The 22,707-nt window shown below is 45.0% G+C and overlaps 1 protein-coding gene across 2 annotated transcripts in view; it reads left to right on the top strand.

Moving 5' to 3' along the window:
- Positions 1–664: 664 nt before the first annotated feature.
- VSX2 (visual system homeobox 2) overlaps positions 665–22,707 on the top strand; it is a gene marked incomplete at its 5' end in the record, with an annotated part of 30,447 nt that continues 8,404 nt past the window's right edge. For both annotated transcript variants that reach the window (XM_082233890.1, XM_082233889.1), the window contains 3 exons: positions 665–1,136; positions 2,281–2,365; positions 7,034–7,157. In XM_082233890.1, the coding sequence (XP_082090016.1) occupies positions 665–1,136; positions 2,281–2,365; positions 7,034–7,157 (681 nt within the window). The remainder of the gene's footprint in view (positions 1,137–2,280; positions 2,366–7,033; positions 7,158–22,707) is intronic.

Genomic DNA, 22,707 nt, shown 5'->3' with positions numbered 1-22,707 from the left:
CTTCTGCTCCGCTCCCCGCGGCCTCCACCCCACTTCTCACGCGAGGGCTGCAGCCTTGTTCCAGGAAAATGCCCCTTCAGGCTCGCCCGCCCGCCCGCCCGCCCTCCTGTCCGCACTGCGCGGGGCTCCCTCCTTCCCGCCCTTTCTCCTCACACACTGGGCGCGCGCGCCAGGGCCCTGCTCTTGGACAGGGCAGCCAAACCCCTTTCCGCTCTGCCTCAGAGTCGCCTCTTGGGCCCTGGGGGGGGGGTCTCCCACCCACCTGTCACATCCAGAGCTTCTTCAAGCGGCCGCTGCGGGTTCCCCTTTCTGACCCCTCCAGAGCGACACTGCCCTCCGTTGCTGGCAGCCATGCGGGCGCCTTACCTGCCGCTCAGGCACTATCTCTGCGCGCAGCTGCCCGCGCGCCCCAGGCCGCCCTCCCTCTCGCCCCCCCCACCCCCGCGACGGGTCTTCCCCCCCTCCTCTTCCTCCTCCTCTCTGTCTCCTCACCTCCCCGCCCCCCCCCCATATTTGGCTTTTTGGAATTCCTAATCGCGGCTGGTCCCTGTGATTGGCTGCTGGGCTCTGACCCCGCTCGGGCTCCAGGCTGGGCGTATAAAAGGGGCCTGAGGCGGGGGCTCCCGAGCATTCCCCGGAGCGGGCACCAGGGACCAGCCGCAGCATGACGGGCAAAGCGGGCGACGCGCTCGCCCACAGCCTGCCCGCCAAACTCAAAGCCCCCGACGGCGCGCCGCCTGCTCCGCCGCCGCCGCCCACAGCCTCGGGCCCCCCAGGGGCGGCAGGGGCCCCGGTGGGCTCCGTAGCCGCGGGGGCCAAGCCCGTCTCGGGCCCCGCGGCGCCTCGCTGCACCGGCTTCGGCATCCAGGAGATCCTGGGCTTGAACAAGGAGCCGCCTTCGCACCCTCGCGCGGCCCTGGACTCGCTGCCCGCCGGCCACCTGCTGGCGGCCCGCTCCGTGCTCAGCCCCGCCGGGGTGGGCGGCATGGGCATGGGCTTGCTCGGCGCCGGCAGCCTGCCCGGCTTCTACGCGCAGCCCACCTTCCTGGAGGTGCTGGCCGACCCGCCCGGCGTCCACCTGCAGCCGCTGGGCCGAGGCCCCGCGCAGCTCGACACCAGCCAGACGGCCAGCTCAGGTAGAGGCAGAGCCGTGGGGCGGGCGAGGAAGGGGGCAGCCGGGAGAGAGAGAGACAGAGAGAGAGAGATCCAGCCTCAGGAAAGCGGGAGGCCGCGGTTGCCTTGCCAGGCAACCCGGTCAGGCAGCCCTCCAGGCTGGGCAATCCCACACAGGCGACCCAGGAGGGAGACTCCCAGGGCCAACGCAGGCTCTTCTTGCCTTCCCGTCGCCAGCGATCTCCGCTTCTTCCAGATCGCGGCATTTTGAGAAAGTGGCCCAGCAGCTCCTTGCCCAGACTGCGGTCATTATAAAAGCATAACGAAAGATAATCGGCGGGGGCCAAGGAGAAGGGGGCGGGGGCCTCCGGAGGCAGGGAGAGGGGGCGACTTTCGAACACAGGACCGGACCGGCTGCTGGTTTCCATCCTTTTGAAGGGATGAGATCGAAACGCGGGGACCGGCGCTGGTCAAGGTAGCGCGGTGGAGGCTCAAGGTCCCGATTTGTTACCATAAGCGCCAAGGGAATAAAAGGAAATAATATGAAAAGCAATGGCCGGTTTCCAAACGAATAATAATAATTCAGAATAATTTTAAACGGGTAAAAATTAGGAGAAACGGCAAAAGTTGTTATTTTAGAGCGTCTAATATATAAATACCCTTCCTTGCGTTCCAGCTCCCCTGGTTCAAAGTCTATTTTTCCCTTGCCCTGTCCTTTAAATATAGGGGCGATAAGATTTACTAGGATCCCCAAAATTGCAAGCTTTGAGGCGCCATCGACTTTCTTTTAAATTCATAAATACTTTTTTTCTTTAAAAAAAATTTGACATTTCGAAGGGGGAGAAATGTCGCGTAAGGCTTGGAAACGAAACTGGCCTTCGAGTTTGGAAGGGAGAAAAGAGGAGCCAAGAGCGCGCAGAGAGCGAAGCGTCCTCGGGATGCAAAGCGCTGCCAGGGGGAACCCGGCCAGGGAACGAAACCTGAGTCGATCGCACGAGACCAGCGCCCCGATCCCCCGATCCGGGGAAATCCGAAGCGAGGTCTGAGTGCGAGACTCCCTCGCCTCGCACCCCGGAGCGTCTCGGGGAGCCGGGAGGGGAGACTCACCCGAACACCCCCCCTCCAGGAGCTCTGGTCCCCATCGCTGCCGCCTTTCTGTGTCCCCAGATTCCGAGGATGTTTCGTCCAGCGACAGAAAGATGTCCAAATCCTCGTTAAGCCAGAGCAAGAAGCGGAAGAAGAGGCGGCACAGGTAAGGCGGACGCTGCTCGGGAGCCCCGCGAGGCGGAGAGGGAGGATCTCCCCACCCCCACCCCAATTGCCTGGCCTGCCCTCCCAGTCTCTACCTTTGGGCCTCAGGATCCAGGGAGTCAGGATCGAGCCCCCCATCACCTTGTGCACGCGGGTGGGTGTGGGGCTGGGGGGGACGACGACGGAGAGGGGAGCTGCAGAGATGCGCCAAGGAGAGTTGCGCCCTTCTCTGGGTCCTCCATCCCAACGGAGTCCTCTGTCTCCTCCACCAGCATCTCCTCGGATGGACCCGAGGCGCAGCTCAGGGAGGAGGCCGCGCTTCTCGGTGCATTTGTTCGGCCTTTGGGTGCTGTCTTGTCTTGAAACCTCCGACCCAAGAGAGGCGGGGGGGGGGTCTCCTTCGCCCTGGCTGATCCCACCGGCTGCACGGTGGCACTTTCCCTTCTCCCCGTGAGCCGCCCTTCTCCTTCCCCCTATGTTGTAATCCGGCTTCCTTGCCTAGTGGTCCATTGTCATAAAAGACGCAGCACTGGGGTTGGGTGGGGAAGCCGTCCTCGGGGACCTCTCTTTGCATTCCTCCTTCTCCAGGGATCTCTTGGGCTGTTTCTTTCTCTCTTTTAAAAAGCGAAATAAATTAGGGATTTTTTATTTTTTTTTGCATGTGTTGGGACCCTTTAAAAAGCAGTGCTTTGACCCAACCGGAACCTCCGGGTGGTTGTTTGTGTGTGAGAGAGAGATGTTATTATGAAATGCATCCTATAAAATGATATGGCTGGCATCTGCTCAGGAAAACAACAACAACACGGGAGATCAAGGGTGGTTTGTGCGATGAATTTATATTCCTCCCCCCTAGGCAAAGAATGCTGCTGCAATTTCCGTGTCTAGCAATAAAGTATTCGAAATGTTCCGTAAGCTGACAGGACAGTTTGCAAACAGGAGATGTGGGAGAGAGGAAAGGAAAGTGTGGAGGTCTTCTGTAGAGGTCTAACCTCCCTTTCCGGATCTGTCACAGTCTCAGAGGGGCAACTTGGCCCTGTCATTTTGCCCCCAGGAAAGGGGGACGCGGTCCTCTTTCCCAAAGTAGCTGGTAGGACTGCAGGGGTGGCCAGGAAAATATTCCCAAGCGAGCCAGTGACGATCCTGTTATTCCTGAAATTCAGGACAATTGGACAGCAATGCATCTGTTCGGACCCGGTTTGGGGAAATAATTAGATCAATTTTGCTAAGCGGCGGAGTGCCTGTGGATTACGAGAACTTTCCCGTGAAAGGTTGGCTAGAATGAGAAAAAGGGCAAATTAAGGGTTCAATATTTCCTTAAGCAGTGCAATTGCCGTGGCAAAGCGAATGCTTCCGTTTGACTGATGAGGTCAAAGCAGATGGGGGACAAGAACTTCCCAGATGAAGTGGACTGATACAACGGTGTGGGTTGGTTCGCCGTTTAGATCCAGGTTAAAATCGAAGAACGTTTCCTTTCTGGATCCAGAAAAGAGCTGGAATCAAGTGCTGAATTTCTTAGTGATTTCAGGAGTGGTTTTTTCTTCTTCCAATAGGTGTACAGTATTTACATTGTCCAGTATATTTGGTTTTTTTTAAAAAAAACAACAACAATTAATTCACCTATAATTAAATACTTCTCCAACAAGTAATTGCAAAATGGAGAGACACTAGAAATGTCTCTGTTACTGAGGTTTGTAAACAACAGTTTTTGAGGGGTTGTTGGTACAAAGTGGACTAAGGTGATTTTTTTAAAAAACGAAATTTAAGTATGCATTTCAGAAAGACGCATTCTGCCGTTTATTTTTGACAGGAAAACTATCCTGCAAGAAAAGTGGGAGAGTTGTGTTGTCTCTAACCCCCCCCCGCCCCCAGCAATTTCCCCAAATGACGATACAGAAGAAATAGTCTTCAAATTGCCTCGAGAAAAGGATATCGAATGGTTAAACGAGTTTGCTGTATTCGCATTGGCTGTGATTCCGTTTGGGGGGGGGAGACACCCCAAACTCTACCAGTTAAAGAACTAATACAAACGCTTGATCGTAGAATATATCCTTTGTATTAACAAGGTCTTTCTGTTAACACTGTTACTGATCTGATACAGTGCGTTGGATTTAAAATGCTTGGAGGTGATTTGAGAGCATATTGGCTGCCTTATTGGAAATTTGCAGACTACATTTTCTTTTATTTTTACTAAGTGACTTGGATTTCTTTCTCCTCTGGATGCTATATTTCTTCAGGGGTGCAGGTGTTTATTTCATATTTATTTGGGCTTTCTTGCAACACACACACACACACACACACAGAGAGAGAGAGAGAGAGAGAGAGAGAGAGAGAGAGGAACTACAATATTGTAATGCAGACTGCTTCCTAGGTAGATTAATCACAGAACCAGAGGGCTGCCATGCATCAGAAATTGGTGCGGATACCCTAATGCTCATTCAGATTTGCGGCACAACAGGAGCATGAAAGGAACCTGTCTGCTCTGCAGGCATCTTTCTTCAACTCCAGTTGTGCTTCCGTTTGTTTCCAGTCCCAGACTATCGTTTTGGGAGTGTGCCTGTCTGTGAGGAGGACTTTGGAATAGATAAACGTAGGAGAAGTGTGTCCTTGGTATGAAATTCGTTGTTTTGAAGAGGTGGAAGTCCTACTTACTATGCTGTTCACAGCACAGCTGAACTGCTGACAGCACTGGTGGTACTTCCTTAGGTTGTAAAGTGTTAGGGAATCTATGTGGCGCTCAGGTCATTTATTAAAAAAAAGGAAGACTGGCAGATGTGAGAAAGGCTGCGCACTTTCAACATTTTAAAAGAGGGGACGGTGTTGTTACCCATCAATTTAAATGCCAAACATAGCATGCTGTGCACTGGTGTTGAAATAATATTTGCACCTGAAAATGCTGGTATGAATGCTGCATTGCAAAAAAGAAAGAAAGAAAGAAAGAAAGAAAGAAAGAAAGAAAGAAAGAAAGAAAAGCAAATAATGTTTTTTATTCTTTAAAACTTGCATTTTGCCATAAAATCCAACCTTCCACATGAAGCCACTCCCTATAGGTATTGACAAGCAAAACAAAGTCTTTTCAACTTAAAGCATGTCTTCTGACACTGAAAACTACATCTTACAGAATTAAGAGTCACCAGCTGGATTCAAATGTAGTGAATTTGCCAGATTTTGTTAGGGTTCTGCTTTAGTGTTACATTTCACAGAAGTATTGCTAATAATAATATGGAAGTAATTTTTTAAAAGATCCATAACTCTTATCAGTTTAGTTGTTATTGTAATAGCAACTAACCAAATCAGCAAGCCAGCATCCTTATTGTTATTTTGCGAACATATAGCAAAAGATTACTTTTATTTTAATTTTATTTTTAAAGAAAGGCAAAATGATAGCCTGAAGAACATAACAACAAGTAGTTTAATTCTTAACATGTGTAATTACCAATAGAGATGTACATATATTTGGACCCTCTATAGTTAAGATATATACGTGAGAAGCTGAATCCAGTCTAAAACACATTTATTTCATAGCAAGCACTATTGACTGCAAATGAGCTTACATCCTAGCGAGGGTGGTTAGGCTCACAATGCCAGAGAAGCAAAGACAGATTCTATCTGCAATAGCATTCTACTTACAGTAAAAAGCCATAGCATATATACAGTGAGATGGTATAGATGATAATCATGTATGCCACTCTGAATTATTGGTGGGGATACTGATATGAAAAATAAAATTATAGGGACTCCACATTTTTTAGCTGTAGAAGCTGAGCAGGTGTTTGGGGGTGCTACTTCTTGTCCCCCCCTCCTGTGGCTTTCTATGAGGTTGTGCTTTCCCCTAATTTAACTTTTTTGAGTAACTTCTGCTACAAATGGGTTTGTTTTTGTGATGTCTTTCTTGACAATGAAGAGAAGCAGGAATCTAAGACTACCCATTTATTAAAGCTTTAAAAAATCAAGTGCCAAACTTATTTCTGTTTAACTAGCCTCACCCTTTGCGTCCTTCTGAATAATAGCCCCATTCTCCATGTGTTGAGAGATTTGCTTTTGTCTCCCACTTTGATTTGTTAATATACTTTATGGATAGGCCTCCGCTTTCAATTCAGCTGGAGGGCTTTGGAGACATAGTTAATTCTTCCATTTCAATAAATTGGACTTGAAGCTAGCCATTTTATGCACACTTACTTGAGAGTACCCCACTGAGTGAAGAGGGATGCAGCAGACAAAATGTGGGTAGGATTCGACAGCAAAGTGCTTACCTTTGCTTAACATAACCATGGTGAACTTTCTCTCTCTACGTACCTTTACTTCCTATGGCTTTTGTCTATCCATCTGTAGATACATATAGGAGGCAACATGGTGTAGTGGTTAGAGTGTTGGGACCCAACCTGGGGAACCAAGGTTTAAGTCCCGATTTGACCATGTAGCTCATTGGGTAACCTTGGGCCAGCCCACCTCTCACCTAACTTAGCTCCCAGAGTTGTTGTGGGAGAGGGAGAACCATGTTTGCCACCTTGAGCTAGTTGGAGGAACAAGATGGGATGTAAATGCAATAAATCAATAATCAAATATATTTTACCCACTCTGTAAGCTTTCCCTTTGGTCCTTCGCCCGTTTAGGATAGTCCAACATTTAGTTTCATTTTTACTTTTTCATCAGTTAGTTTTGTTTCCTTCAGGACAATTTTCACATCCTATCAACTGGAGGAACTGGAAAAAGCATTCAATGAGGCCCATTATCCTGATGTCTATGCGAGGGAGATGCTGGCAATGAAAACAGAACTTCCTGAAGACAGGATACAGGTAATTGTACTGCTATGAGACCCCCATGATACTAATTTTCCTTTTCATGTTCTTTAGTTTCTTCAGAAAGGACAATGTATCCTTGTAGACAGAAATAGAGTATCAACCCTAAACAGTTTTCTTGCAACCCAGATCCTCAAGAGCTAATTATCAACTGTGCATGAGAAAATAACCCTCAATTGGTATGGTCTTTTTGTGTCTCAGGTTGCATTGTTTGCTCCCGAGTTTATAGTAAGATGCATTATACAGGGAGACACGTAAGCTAGAAAAATCCTGAGAAGGGAAGTATAGTGTGGGAAGAAGGCTAAAAGTATCCTTGTTGAAGTGGCATGAGTACAGGGGCTCAGGATCTATCCGTGAGGAAGGAAATGGTTAAAAAAGGGAACCCAAGCAGAATTGTGTCCCAAGCACAGGATTGCTGGAAACCTGGTAAGTGGAAGCTCACGTAAGTGAATGCTTCTCCATACAATAAAATAAAATTCCCGTAGATTATTTTTTTAAAATGCACTGTTGTGGAGAAGGCTAGGGTAGAACTCTTTTCCCGACATTCTTTTTTAAAGTAGAAGGTCTCTGTTTTGTATATTAAGAAACAATCTGAAGTAAAAAAGCCCAACATAAATTTACCATCTAACAGAAAACTGGACCTGAACTGAACATGCCACATATTTATTATTTGGAAAATAATTTTATGAATTAAATTCATTCCTAGTAAAATCAAGAAGTGTTTTGTTATTCACTGTAATGGTGTGTGGATTGTACCCTAAGGCCGAGGACTGCTCCCTAAAGTAGAACCAAAAAATGGTTTATTAGCAAAAGTCACTATCACTGACTGCCAACGGTTTAGTCTTAAGGAAGCTAAAATTTGTAACAATGTGAGAACTGCCCACCATGGGTTTTGGTGTGGGTTTTGTTTGTTTGTTTGTTTCTGCTAACAAATCTATTGCCTGGTTGTACTGATTTCTTTAAGTTGTGCATTCTGCTAGTGCTTAACTGTGGACCTACCCTTCTAAAAATTGCAGCCTTAAAGCTTAATCCCATATGAGCCCCTCTGCTGGCAAATCATTGCAAAGTCATGACCTGTGCTGTGCTGCTGACTGCCTCAGCTGATCCTGGGTCTTATGCCAGTAGTGTGGTGTGTGGCAGAGTGGTCTTGCCCTGAGATGTCATGTGACGCACAACTCTTACATGGCAAGAGTGGGGCAGCTAATGTTTGCTGCAAGCTAAAAAGCATTTCAGTTGCTCGGTCACCTTTCACGGGTACACTGCTCTACGCTTGAGATAATGGTGGAAGGGCTTTCGGTGAGGTTGCGACTGATGTAGGCAGCAAAACAGAATGCATCTGTGCTACTTCCCTTATACAGGATGCGGTTGTATCAATGACAGTATACAGCACTTCATGTCTTACCGCAGACCAGAGCTCTCAAGCATCAATAGCACTGAAACATAGGAAACTGCCTTATAGCAGGCCAGGCAGTTTGTCCATCTAGCCCAGTATTGTCTGCCTGTCTCAGGTAGAAGCCTTTTCCTGTTACCTGCTACCTGATCTGCTTTTTAACTGGAAATGCAAGAGACTGAGCCCGTGACCTGTGTGCAATGCATGTGTGCTACTACTGAACTTTGGCCACTTCTCACTTGTTCGCTTGCAAATGAGTGGTGACAGCATCAGGAAATTATGAACTAATATGGCATTCATAAAACATGGTGCGGGTTAATAATCTGAGCCAAAGCTGGCAGAATCCTGTTGAGAGTTCTTGCTGGAAACCACTCATTATTTCATGAGTCCCCCCCCCCCCCCGGATACTAGCACAGCATCAGCCCTTATCTACCATCTTTTAATATTTTGTCACATTAATTGCGACTTCATTGGGTTTCCTTGCTTTGGATATTTGCATACTCTTCTCCTAACCCTCCCCCCCCCAACATCCCTTGGGCTTTCACCTTCCTATAGCACCCCCTCCCCCGTCGACGCTATAAAACTGTTTACTTAAATTATGCACCATAAATCACCTTCTCTCCAGCTACTTAATCATTTGGTTGCTCTCTGCTGAACTCTTTCCAATTTGTCAATCTTTGTGGTAACAAGACATAAAGTGTGTATGATTTCAGTGTGCCAGGTTGGTTCCTCTCGTGGCTTCAAATGGGACTGGAGACTCCTGTCCTTGAGGGTCATTGGCGGCATTCAACTAATATTGGCTTATATCGGAGATCACATTGTGCCTTGTGCACTTCCTTTACTCAGGGATATTGCTTAAATTTCTAAAACTTCTTGTCGTCCCCTCCCCCAATTGCTAACCTATGACTGTGACCCAGAAGACCACGCGAAAAATTCTGCACACACAGCCACATTTCCAAGAGACTTTCTACTGCATGTTTTACTTAGTGCTCAGAGTGCCTTGCAGTTACTCATTTGTTGTTCTTTCACCTAGCACAGTTACTGGGGAGAAACTGCTTGCTCCTAGCTTTAAAATGGGAAAATTGTGTTGCTGGGGAAAGCACATTTTACCCCAGCTAGCACCTCCAGTGTTCTTTAGAACGCCTTCCTTATCTATACTGGTTTGACATCCACATGGGGTGACATGCACCCCTACTTGCTGATCAAAAGACAACAGGCTGCCCGGGAAACAGGGTCAGGCCTTCTTGGTGGTGGCACCCTCTCCTCCATTGGGAAACCTGTCTATGCCCAACTTTCATGAGGCTTGAGATGACAGGTGAAGATCCTTTTAATGAGACTGGGTCAGTTTGGAAGCTGAAAATGCTAAATACTATTTTAATTGACTTACTGAGTTTTATATAATACTTTCTTTTAAATATTGCAGTACTATGGTTGATGTTAGCTGCTTTGGGTGTTGTATGGCTGGAATGTCTGTTGAGATAGTAAAATGAACAAACAAACAAATAAGCTAGCGATATAGACAGATATATAGGTACCTCTGAGACTGTGGTTATAGAAATATCATAGGGGCCCACTGAATAGTGCTTCCATGTAATTTCAGGTAGCCTGTATTGGCCATCACTCCCGTCCCTTACTACTGACCATACCATTTTGTAAGCTTTTAAAAAAGTATTAATTGAATTTTATTACCTTTGCAAAGACGTTTTTGCTGCCTGCATACAAGCATGACCACCGCATGTGCTCATGCATAAAAAAGCATGGCAGCCCGAATTAGGCATCCATCTTATACTGAGTCCAACCACTGGCCCATTGAGCACAGTGCCAGAGATGGATCCTTTCTATCCCTCTTGACATAGTTGGACTCCAACTCCCATCAGCCCCAGCCAGCATGGCCACGGGTCAGAGATGATGGGAATGGTAGCCCAACAAGGGACCACAAGTTCTCTTTCCTTGGTCTACAATGACTGGGAGCACCTCTTCAGAATTTCATGTGGGGACTTCACCATTTCTACCTGGAGATGCCTTGGTGTTGAACTTGGGTGTGCATCTATAGCAGATGCTATACCACTGAGTTAGCAAGGAATCTGAGAAGAAGGGTAGGTTCTAGGATAACAGCAGGTATCATATTGGGGGCAAGAGATTCCAGTTTAACTGGGCGACCAGACAAATGCACGCAAGCTTAAGCAAAAGTATGAGAATAGGCATAATTTTAATCACAACGCATTATTGTGTGACATTTCCCTCTGATTCTGCTCCATAGAGTTCAGAGCAGTTCATGCGGCTCCTGCAGGGTGGACTGTTCATATGCTTCTGCCCAGCATTGTGGTCCTTTACAGCTGCACTGTGAGAACAATGCTCTCACATTGTTCTGATGTGCTCATCCATAAAAAAGCATGGCAGCCCAAATTAGGCATCCGTCTTATACTGAGTCCAACCACTGGTCCATTGAGCACAGTGCCAGAGATGGATCCTTTCTATCCCTCTTGACATAGTTGGACTCCAACTCCCATCAGCCCCAGCCAGCATGGCCAAGGGTCAGAGACCCAGAGTATTCATCAGAATACTCCAAGCAATGCAGCTGTGTTGGTGCCCATGTGCCAGAACTTAGTGTTGTGGCCAACAGGGAGCCCCCTTTCTGAACCCTGAGTACTGTACTTACCTCATGACCCTTGCATAGGAGACAATGGTACCCACCATGGAATAAGAGCCAACATGTGGTTTCCTAATATTGCAGAAGTGTGAAGGAGAGATACTTCGTGGCTATGGAACTTTTAAAAGTCAGAAGCTATGGTTGGAATGTGTCATCCGAGATTCACACACATGAAACTAATACACCCAGTGCCTTTTATAGCATGGTCAGGGTCCAGGGAATGAGCAAAAGAAAAGGAGACTGAGAAGACACAATCAATGCGGTAATGGCTTATCCAATGAGAAGGAATGCATTGTGAAATATATGATGCTGTATTCAAATTTAATTTTCTGTTTCAACTTCATGCATTCTGTCACACACACCCGCCCCACCAAAAAAAGGGCAAGTTTGAGAGTGGTTAGTTGTTTATGTCTGCAGTTTATGTCACTTCCAAATAAGTTTGTTTTACACTGAGAATCAGTTCAGGGAATTAACTGTAAATCAAGCCTCATTAATTCTCCTTTTAGTGGGGAAAAGAATAAATTAAGGATTCTAGAAGACTGGGGTGGGTGGACATTGGCAAAGGAGATGCAAGCATCTTCCCCATCATTTCACCTTCAGTTCAATTAATGTGAGTCTCTTTATTGGCAAGAGAGGATGCTGACCCTTTCCCCATCTCTTGCAACCCATTGCTTTGTGATACTCTATCACTGACTGATGATGAGGAGAAAACAGAGCAATCTCCTATTTGTCAGAAGCATTTTGCTTCCCTAGATCTCACCTTAGACCACATCAGAGGAAGAGATGAGAGTAGATTCTCAAGACATTAAGTCTTCATTAGCTATATCCTCTTTAATGATCCTGGTCAAAAATTTGAATGTAGAGCTATAAAGTGATGTTGGCCAGAGACACTTTGAAAACATTTCCAAGCAAAATTATAGTTATCTCCCCTGTTCTATTATTGTAACATCCGATCATGGTACTTTCTTGTGAATGTTAATTATTTCATTGCTTCTCAGGATATGAACAGGAAAAAAAATATAGGTAGAAGTGGGGAAAGAATTGCAGCAGGAAAAACAGAATGAAAGTGAGAGTTAGGAGAGGAAAGAAATGCAACTCTTAACAGCGAGTTCTTAAATGAACTGAATTCTCTCAGTGAATTACACTGGCTGTATTGTAAAGGCACTGAACAAATGGTTGATAACATAAGGTTTATAAAATAGGTGTAAAGGACGTAAGTAGGAAGATGCCTAATGTGGCAGATCGAAGGATGATTCCAGGAAATGCAAACATAGTGCCATGTTCCTTAGATGTTATCTAGCATATGGTTGTACAGCACAGAAAAGTCTCTCTTCTTATGATACTTCTCATGATACCTATTCCATGTGATCATAGTGTGCATTCTCCATATATTAAATAAAGCAGTTGATGGCAGCTCCATTTCCATGCAAATATGTTCTTGTGAATCCTTTTGTCAGGTATCCAATGGCTATTTGCAGTTCAATATATAATATATAAACCCCACATTTTGCTTTCAGCATTTCCTTTTTTATTAATATTTAATATTTGTTTTCCCACCAAAAAGCCTTCAAAGTGGTTTGCAATTTAAAAACCAATAAAATACAAAACAACAACAGTGAGAAGCAATTAAATAAAACTAACAGGCACAAGACCTGGCAAAATAAAACAGTCTTTGCAGCTCCCCTAAAACTTGTAGTGTTTGAGCCACATGAGTCTCCAGACATTCTATTCCATCTTGATAAAGGTACTGTTTCATACTTGATATTAAGTATTTGATATCCTGTGTATTTTAATAGTTGGTACACATGAATGGATAATGCATACTGAATATGCAGAAGATGCAGTGGCTGTTTTTTTTTTTAAAAAAGATAATTTAATTATTGCACATGTTTTTGGATGGACTCAGCTCAGTGAAAATGATTTTGCTCTGTGAAAACGGCGTGAGCGTCTGGGCACCCCCGCATTGTGAGTGATGGCCATGCTTCCCAGACCGCTATCACTGATAGGATCATGCAGTCTTCTCCTGCTAGGTCTCATCTTAGCAAAAGTCACAGAATGGCCAGCTCAGCACCGTGTCATGGAACCGTTTCTTGCTTTCCCAGAATTCTGAATACAGTGGTACCTCAGGTTAAGTACTTAATTCATTCTGGAGGTCCGTTCTTAACCTGAAACTGTTCTTAACCTGAAGCACCACTTTAGCTAATGGGGCCTCCTGCTGCTGCCGTGCCGCCAGAGCACGATTTTTGTTCTCATCCTGAAACAAAGTTCTTAACCTGAAGCACTATTTCTGGGTTAGCGGAGTCTGTAACCTGAAGCGTATGTAACCTGAAGCGTATGTAACCCGAGGTACCACTGTAATCAGTTGGTCAAGGCTCCTTTTCATGCTGCCAAGCTAGCAGCCTCAATTATTTGGAGCGGAAAGTGGAGAAATCTATCTGCCACTATCCTCCAATGATATGAGAGAAGGGACTGAGGAAACAGCTTCTGTTTCCCCACGCTAATGGTGTTTGAGATCTCAGGATACTAGTGAGTGTCTCCATCATGCTCTACCCCGTGGTTCAAATTCACAGTACTGTCTGGATGGTTTGGTAGCAACATCACTGTAGTCCGCCTGAGTAGGCTACTCCTTACTGTTGCCCAGAGTTTTCCCATTTGCATACCTAAAGTATTATACCTTTTCCTTCATACTCAAAGCTCTCATTCCCAGAACTGTTTGCTCTAGGAACTGAGCACAGATTGTACAGATAGCAGATTTTGTCATACCGGCTTATCACAACTTCCCCAGTTTTAAGTCTCCAATGAAGAGATTTGGGTTCTCTTGACCACAGTTTTTCAGCAAACAGAATTACCTTCAGCTACTACAGCAGAGACTACTAGCTTTGGGGGGAAATGTCTGTACATGTGCAGGGAGGACTCTGAATTATCTGTTTTGCAGCCTTTCCATCATGCATCTGTTGCTTTTCATCTATTTGTTTGTATGCTATTACTCATTGAATACTATTACTATTTTGCTCAACAGTTAAAGATTAAAAGTCCACCTTCATGTTAGGAAGAAAGACACATTTTCCGGCATTATAGCCATAAATGGCTCCCCACCCCCCTCTTCTGGATAATCTTAATTGATCTGAGCAAGGTTGCTGAGAGTGAGTTTGGGCCGCAGTAAAAAATATCCACACACCCCCACAACAGCAAGGGCAGATGGATTAAAAATCTGTACACAGGATATAAAATAAATGTGTGATCTTGTTTTTATGTTAATAATAAATATGATAATTTTTGTACCTGTTGAGACTATTAAGATCGTAATGACTAATGCCAATAATATAAGCACCCACACAGTCGTTGCTGAACTAACCATACACTTTAAACATTAAACTTGCATGTGTAACATAACACAATGCGTATCACAAAACAGCTTTGTTGCATTTGTACAATGTTCCCTTAAGAAAACATGTAAATGCAACTGCGCATAATAGGATGAGACAGCATTGCCATACTGTCAAAGCACAGAAGTGAATGTTTGTATAGAGTCAGACATGCTTGATTCATGGCACAAGTTCGCAAGCCATTATTCAGACTTGTGGATGCATTGAACATGAAATATATACATATATATATATTGTTCAGAATTACAAAAAACATATGCAGATAGTCAGGCTCAGGGGCCCCCTTCCAAACTGCTGGGCCCCAGTAATTCGTACCAGCACCCCCTTGTTGGCCCTGGGTCTAAGGCTAATATGAATACCATTATTTCCCATCCAGGTTTTTAAATGATGGCAAAGGAAGGCAGCAATACATAGTACTGTGTTTTACAGAAAAACTTGGAATATTGTTGTTTTTAAACATTCTGATGACCTCACATATGTGTCACATTGATATTATCATTTCTGTTTGTGCTATATGTCAGCTAGAAGTGGAACAGGGAAGATTTAGGTGTATCTAGCCTACAGCAGTGGTATCAATAAGTATTTTCAGAAAGCAGTTAACATATAGCTTAGCAATTAGTGAGGCCACTGGCAAGAAAAGTCCCCATACATTGCAGAACAATCCTCTTTCCTTGTAGTAGCATTCCTCTGCAAGTTTCTGGCAGGCAGCAGGGGCAATGCCAGCTTTCCATCTTGTGATCAGGTATGCAAGGTGTGTGCCACCTTTACTGTGCTCATTTAACTTCATATCCCTTTTAATAGAGTCATAGAAAGTGATGCCGCCATAAACAGTGCCAATAATCTCGACATTGCATTTGAATAGGTTGCCATAAAATAGTTCCTGGTTTATAAGAGCATAGCAGCTTTCTGCAACAAAACTTAGAACTGGAAATTTCTAAACCAGTTCAAGTCTGTGCTCATAGGAAGGTTTAGGAACCACCTACCTATCTGAAGACAAAAGTCCAAGCTGAGCTCATATTTTTTCCGTAACTGACAGAAGAAAATAGTTCTTCATGTCTTGCATTGAGGGTGAGGAAGTGCTCAGAGTCATCTCAAGCAACTTACTTCCAGATAGGCTGAGCAACAGGCTGCTGCAGCCTCTTACGCTTCAAATTAACTTCAACACGTACAGTTTCCTGTAATGTGTAAAATCTATTTTTGACATTTATGTTCCACAATAAAAAGCCAGTACAGGATTCACAAAGAAACATATTTAGAGGCTTTGCAGGGTCTTATGCTGGGACTCAATCATAGCTGTCAACTTTTCCCTTTTCTTGTGAGGAATCCTATTCAGAATAAGGGAATTTTCCTTTAAAAAAAAGGAAACGTTGACAGCTGTGGACTCAATACAAGCAGTCTCTCTCAACCTGCTAGACCAGGGCAGATCATGGAGCACCCAAGTTTCAGATGCTGCAGCCTAGCTTACTCTGAACATGCTTCCAACCCCCTTTGAGGGGTTCCCACCTGGACAGAAGACATTCACTCATGTATTAACGCTCCAGCAGTCCCTCTGACTCTGGATTCAGCTCTGGCTCAGGTTTGATTTAAAGTCTTCTCACCTTTACTATTCCTGCCTGCTGGTGGCATTACCAGGGATTCCTTCAACGGAGCAGGATCCAACCTGGATCAAGATTAAGCTACTCTTGCTACAGTCACCGCCACCAAAACCAGCATGCCCAAGCAGAGGCCTGGAGCATCAACTTACCCTTCCTGGAACCTGCTAGGCTCCACAGAAGACCTGCTGTTCAGAACTGAAAGAGAAGCCAGGCTTCATGAGCAGACAGCAAAGGTGAACGAAGGCATCCTGCACGAGGAGCGAGCAGCTCCCACCCTGATCCTACAAGAATCCAATCTACTCTTGTAAAGTGCTCTTTGGAGGGTCTGATCATCACCTTCTGTGCACTTGGCCGGTAAGAGTGGAGTGGCCTGGTAAGGATAACAAGCACCTCTGCTACTCTCCCAAAGGTAGTGGGCCGAAAGGCTATGCCTATCCAGTGTTTGACTTGGAGATGTCTGTGAATGCTCTTCTCCAGTATCCTGTGTTGTGCCGAGTCCTGTGGGCTGAGTGAGCACTGTATCAAGATGTCCAGCCACAGGATGCGCTGCAAAGAAGTGCAGGTGACAAAATGGTCCTCATACTAGCTGTTGTTAGGATCGTCCTACTCGCATGTGACAGATCGTGAAGCTGAGGCTCCAATACTTTGGGCACCTCATGGGAAGAGAAGGAGAAGACTCCCTGGAAAAGAACCTGATGTTGGGAAAGATCAAGGAAAAGGGGACGACAGAGGGTGAGATGGTTGGACAGTGTTCTCGAAGCTACAAACATGAGTCTGACCAAACTGCGGGAGGCAGTGGAAGACAGGAGTGCCTGGCGTCCATGGGGTCATGAAGAGTCGGACACGACTAAACGACTAAACAACAAACAACTCGCATGTAGGACCCTGGCAGAGACACATGCCCAACTGGCATGTTCTTTCCCTCCTGGTCATTTGTTCGGGAGCTTCAAAAGTTTTCTCCAGCCTGAACATCACAGCGACTGATACCAAGAGGCATCAGCACACTTAGGAACCTGCAGAGTATTGGTGGTTCGTGTAACAGACTCAATAGCTCAGCATCTTGGCTAATCTATGTTTATTTACAGATAATACACTCGGAGCATTCTGACTTAGCTCCTTCCTCTTTCTCATCAGACAGCAAAGAGAAAGAATAAAGGACACTTCACGGAACACAGTAACCCAAACATCCTGTCTCCATCACTTCCCACTTTGTAGAATGAAAACATACACCGTCATGTGATAGACAACAATCCCATGACTGCAGTCATGGAGCAGGAATCCTAACAGTTGAATGCCAAGGCTTGTCTTCAGTGGCCTGTTTAGTGGTGTGGTACATGCAGGTCGACAAGCACAAGTACCATATTGGATCTGTCTGTCTCCATGTTTCCAGTACAAGTTCCAATTAATCCATACGTGGAAGATGCCAGGGTGTGTCAGGTCTGAAGTCTTAATCAAGTCCCTTCTTCTACAGAGGCCAGCTCTGCTTCAAGCACTTCTGTTGCTCCTACGGGCATTGGAAACAGTCCATGGAGATCTTTTATCACTACCGCCCACCGATGAACAACCAGAAGAATAGAGACACTATCTAAAGCAGTGGTGGGGGCACCAGGAAATGCTGCAGTTCTTGCAGAAGGAAGTTCTCTTGTTTACCTACCACTAGAAGATGCCTACTGGTGCCACACTCAGGCTGGGGGTGCCCATCTGAAGGACTTAATGGGGAATCTTGCCTTCATGTTTGCACTTAATGGTCTTTATTTGTTTCTGCACAGTGATTTGGGGGGGTGTTTGTGGGCTGTTCAGACTGGAGGGCCCCTCAAACAATTTTTCAGTTCCCAGATTTTGGTTTCTTCTTGCTGGTGAGAAAATGTGTTGAATGAAGATGCCTTCACCTTGGTTTATTTATCAAGGGCCCATTTTTACCTGCCTTGTAGTACTGATGGCAATAATGCAGGTGTAATTATGGAGTGTTGTTGTTTTGCAGTTGTCTTATAGTGTGTTTCTATTCATTTAACCCTCTATGGAATGAACTGATTGTTCAGCAAGTGTTCTTCATGTAAACAAAATCAGATTTCACAATTTGCGCTCCAGGATTTTTACTAGTTCCTTTTTACACTCTTGCAATAGTTTTTAAGTTGCTTGAGATGAGATAAGAATTTTTTCTTTCTTTCCAAGCAGCTTTTAACATAATTGTGAATGGTGCTGGGAGCTGTAAAAAAAAACAAAAACCCCAAAGTTTCCCAGTTGCAAAAGGCAGAATTTGCAACCCAAGAATAGACTTTTTGGATTTTGAAAATAGATCTTGGAGCTGCTATAGCTTTTGCACTTTAAAGTTGCACTGAAGAGGGGCTTGATAAATGTTTTTAATCACCAAGTCACAATACTTCATTTTTGGAAAAATAACTGAGCTGGTTTAAAAGTCTGCCTTTTGTTGGGGCAGGTAAAGAATTCTCTAAAGTCCTGTTCTGTGGGGGGCGGGGGAGAGAGAGATTCTGAGAGCCTTTAAAGAATCTAGTAAGCCAGCAGCTTAGTCCAGAATAGATTGTACAGGGAGTTGAAGTTCTGATTCTGTTTTATTTTTCTTCTTCTTTTGGAAGCTGTGTGCCAAAGGATTATTGTTCTAAGTTATCCCCTGTCTTCCTACTGAGTTGATGTTGCATATTCCAGCTGTTGTTTATGAAGCAGCAACCTCTTTCCTGTATGACTATGTGCACATGTGGCCCTCTAGTGGACATTTTACAGCTGAAAGGCAAGCATACATCAGTTGTCCAATGAAGTTTGTTTGTTACAACTTTTCAGCAGATAATTCCTAACAGAATAATCTAAGGGAAACTTGCTACTTGTAAGCCACTAAAGTAAGTCCCATGGAACTCACTGGTATTACCTCTGAGTAGATGTGAAAAGGATCATGTTGTTGGTCACAATCAAGGAACGGATCAGGGGAAGTGATGTGTCTATATAAAGTCCATTTTGGATTGGGAAGGAGGCGCAGGGTAGTATTGAACTGGATTTTATTCAGACCAGACCTATTGAAACCAATGGACCTAACATAGCCATGGTCATTAATTTCAATGGGGCTACTCTGAGCATCTTATTTATTGAACACTCCACCCTGTTTTCCTTGCATAATGCTTATGCAGAGGTTAGATTATATCCAGACTTTTTGAGCATTTGCTCTGATTTGTTTGTAGGGAGGTTCTACAACAAAGAGTGTCCATCCTGCATCCATCCCAATATCCTTGTACAATGCTTAAACGTCTTCTTGCTAGTCATTTGTTTGCTCCACACTTTTCAGTGCATTTCTCCATGACTTTCCAAGATGCACAAAACTCCTGCTTTTTAAAGTGTATTTGTTGTGGTAGGGTGACAGAGTCCTTTCACAGCAAAAAATATAAAGTTCAGGTATGTGCTGAAAGTCTGGAGGTGAGTTATTTCTTGCTTTCTGATTGCAGCACAACTGTAGATCATGTTGCTCTGTAGCGACCTATTATGTGTGGGTGGTATTTGAAACCAGATTATAATCCCCAGTTTATTTTCATACACTCTGAGAGTCTCGGGGATGGGGGGGGGAGGGAGAAAGATCATACATAAATAGGTTTATTTCCCTTCACACAGTGTAAGCCAGATGTGAGCGACCTTTGGCCCTCCAGCTGTTCCTGAACTACAACTCCCATCTTCCCTGATCATTGGACATACTTGCTGGGGCTGATGGGAGTTGGATGTCAGCAACATCTGGAGGGCCAGATGTTCACCATGCCTCTCAGATAAATGGTAACTTTCAAATAGAAAATGGCCTCAAAACAGCGAATCTGAAAATCTGTAGTCCTTATGTGCTATAGAGGCAGCAGGCACTATGATACAATACAATACAATACGATAATCTTTATTGTCATTGTTCCATACAGAAGAACGAAACTGAAATCAACAAGCCAACTATCCCAGCCTGGTTAGCCCCCTAAAAACTCTGATAGGTAAAGGTAAAGGGACCCCTGACCATTAGGTCCAGTTGTGACCGACTCTGGGGTTGTGGCACTCATCTCGCTTTATTGGCCAAGGGAGCCGGCATACAGCTTCCGGGTCATGTGGCCAGCATGACTAAGCCACTTCTGGTGAAACCAGAGCAGCGCACGGAAACACCGTTTACCTTCCCGCCGGAGCGGTACCTATTTATCTACTTGCACTTTGAGGCTTTCGAACTGCTAGGTTGGCAGGAGAAGGGACTGAACAACGGGAGCTTCACCCTGTTGTGGGAGGGGGGAAACCCTGATACCCCATAATTAAATATAATATACTCCCATAAGACTACCTTACACTGGGTTTAAAACCAAAATCGCATTTGAATAGAAACTGTTTCTCAGGCGGCTAGTCCTAGTCTTTACCTTTGTCTATCCAAAATTAAGTATCATGGCATATCTGGCCCATTCTGTCAACGTACCATTTGTTGTCTGCAAAGAGAGAGAGCTGCAGTGGTCTGGATTTGTACATCAAAGGACATGGGAAGGAGGTATAATAGACAGTGTGAAATCTCATTGCACAAGAGCCATCTGGTGGACAAGGAAATAAATTACATGGAAGGCAAGATAAAATGAGTAGAAGCAGCAAGACTGCTAAGGGAGGGCTGGGTGAGGAGGCATTTTCACACGTTAAAGCATCTTTGCCCTGTTTTTCAGAAATGCATATCTATTCTACATTAACTTTGAACACACATTCCCATTGTACTGTAGAGATTTAATGGAGTTTCTTCTTCTTCTTTGGCGATCACTCGTAGCCGAGTAAGATTGTCTTCCATAAACACGGTTTTAACAATGAGTCCGTAAGTGACTGTGGAGGCCAATTCTGGATCCACATGTCCTTCCACAGTGAGGACATTGGTTGCCAGGTGGGAGCTGATCACAGTGTGGATTTGCCAAGTGTGCCTTCTCCTAGCACGCTTCTCCCTTGCATCCTGAGTCCGAGTGTCTTCAAAGCCCATGGAAAGCGTAATGTTGGTGGTCAACAAAAGAGGTGGAGTTTAAGGCCTCATGACTACAATCGCTCTCTAGTCACATGCAACAACTTGTGGTGTTGGATAGGCATTCCCAACTGCACCCCCAAAGACACATCCAGCCAGTTCAGTGGAAGGCATCAAAATGTGGGTGCAAATGCACCCCCCAGATGAACATCTGTACTGTGGCTGTGCTTATGGAAGCCACCTTACATACTCAGACTTCCCTCACTGGAACAGGACACTGTGCATGTCCCTAAACTCTGTGTACAAGGCTGCAAATGACATTTGCTAAATGAAAATTTAGTTATGCATGTAACCCCTTGATAAGATGCTTAACTAACACAGCAACATCTTGCCAACCTGTAAAGTGGATGTTCCCTGATTTTCTAGATTTTGGGCTAAGTGCAGATATATGATTCTAAAAAAAATCTTCACCACTTGGCAGGCAACTGATTTACTACCATGGATTTATAAGCAGACACTGGTACATTACCTCCTGATAAACGATAATATTGCTGTGTTAGTACCTAGGAGTGAAAATATTCTCTGAGCGTGAAAGAGGAGAATGAAATGGGCAGACAAGACTAGGTAGGGCTGAAGACAGATCACTCCCCTTCTCTCCCCCCTCCCCAATGGCAGTTTGAAAGAGGGGCACTGCTCAAAGTGTGTATGCCTCCTTTGCAGCATTCCTCTGACTGCTATTATAATTAAGCCAAAGTAAGTGTAATTGAAGTACTGTAATCACAGTATTCTACCCATGCCTCCATTTCCCACTTCCTCTGTTATTTTCCTGTGCCTACTTTAGATTGTAAGCCCCTTGATGTAGGGATCTGTTATACCAGTTCTTTGTAAAGTGCAATGTAGAGAGATGCTACAACAACAACAACAACGTGCATGTCCACTTTTGCCTCTGCTAAACCCATTTTGGAGGGTTTTGTATTGTTCCCCAAACCTGCAAAACCTGTTTGACAAGAGGTGAGAACGGAGCAAAAGAAGTATGTCTCAAACCAGTTTCTACTCTCTGAAAAACGGTTGCCTGAGATCCTGTATCCTCTCCAGCATTCCCTTTGATGGCTGCTTAAACCTTCCTAGAAAGCCTTACCAGTTTAAGGTTCGATTAGACTTTAATGGATATGCCGCCTTTCCAAAGACGAAACAAAAAAATAAAACAACTGCTGCAGCAGCAATCCCTAAAAGCAAGCACCAGCCCTCTGTCCAACGGCATAGATCAGAGAAGCTTTGAATAACTGACACCTTCCTCCACACCAGAGAGGCTCCACTTTATAAAACAGATCCACCACGGCAAACCCCTGTCAGTTTCCCACCTCACACAGGAGGAGGGCACCCCACCATTAGACTGAATGAGGCATTCACCTCTCTGCTGGCACATTTTTGGATGTTATTAACGGGCAGCAAATTGCCGGTTGATTAATAAAGTTTTTCCTCCAAGTTCAAGCTGCCTCTGCGCATGATCTAAGAGTTGCGCCCAAGTATCCTGGGGTTCACCTCTCCATCGGCATCCTTTAAATAGCTGTACCCCAA

The sequence above is a fragment of the Podarcis vaucheri genome, assembly GCF_965113315.1.
Source record: "Podarcis vaucheri genome assembly, chromosome: 1".
NCBI classification, from domain to species: domain Eukaryota; kingdom Metazoa; phylum Chordata; class Lepidosauria; order Squamata; family Lacertidae; genus Podarcis; species Podarcis vaucheri.
Note: the sequence above shows the minus strand (reverse complement) of the source record. Positions and strands in the feature narration are given on the sequence as shown.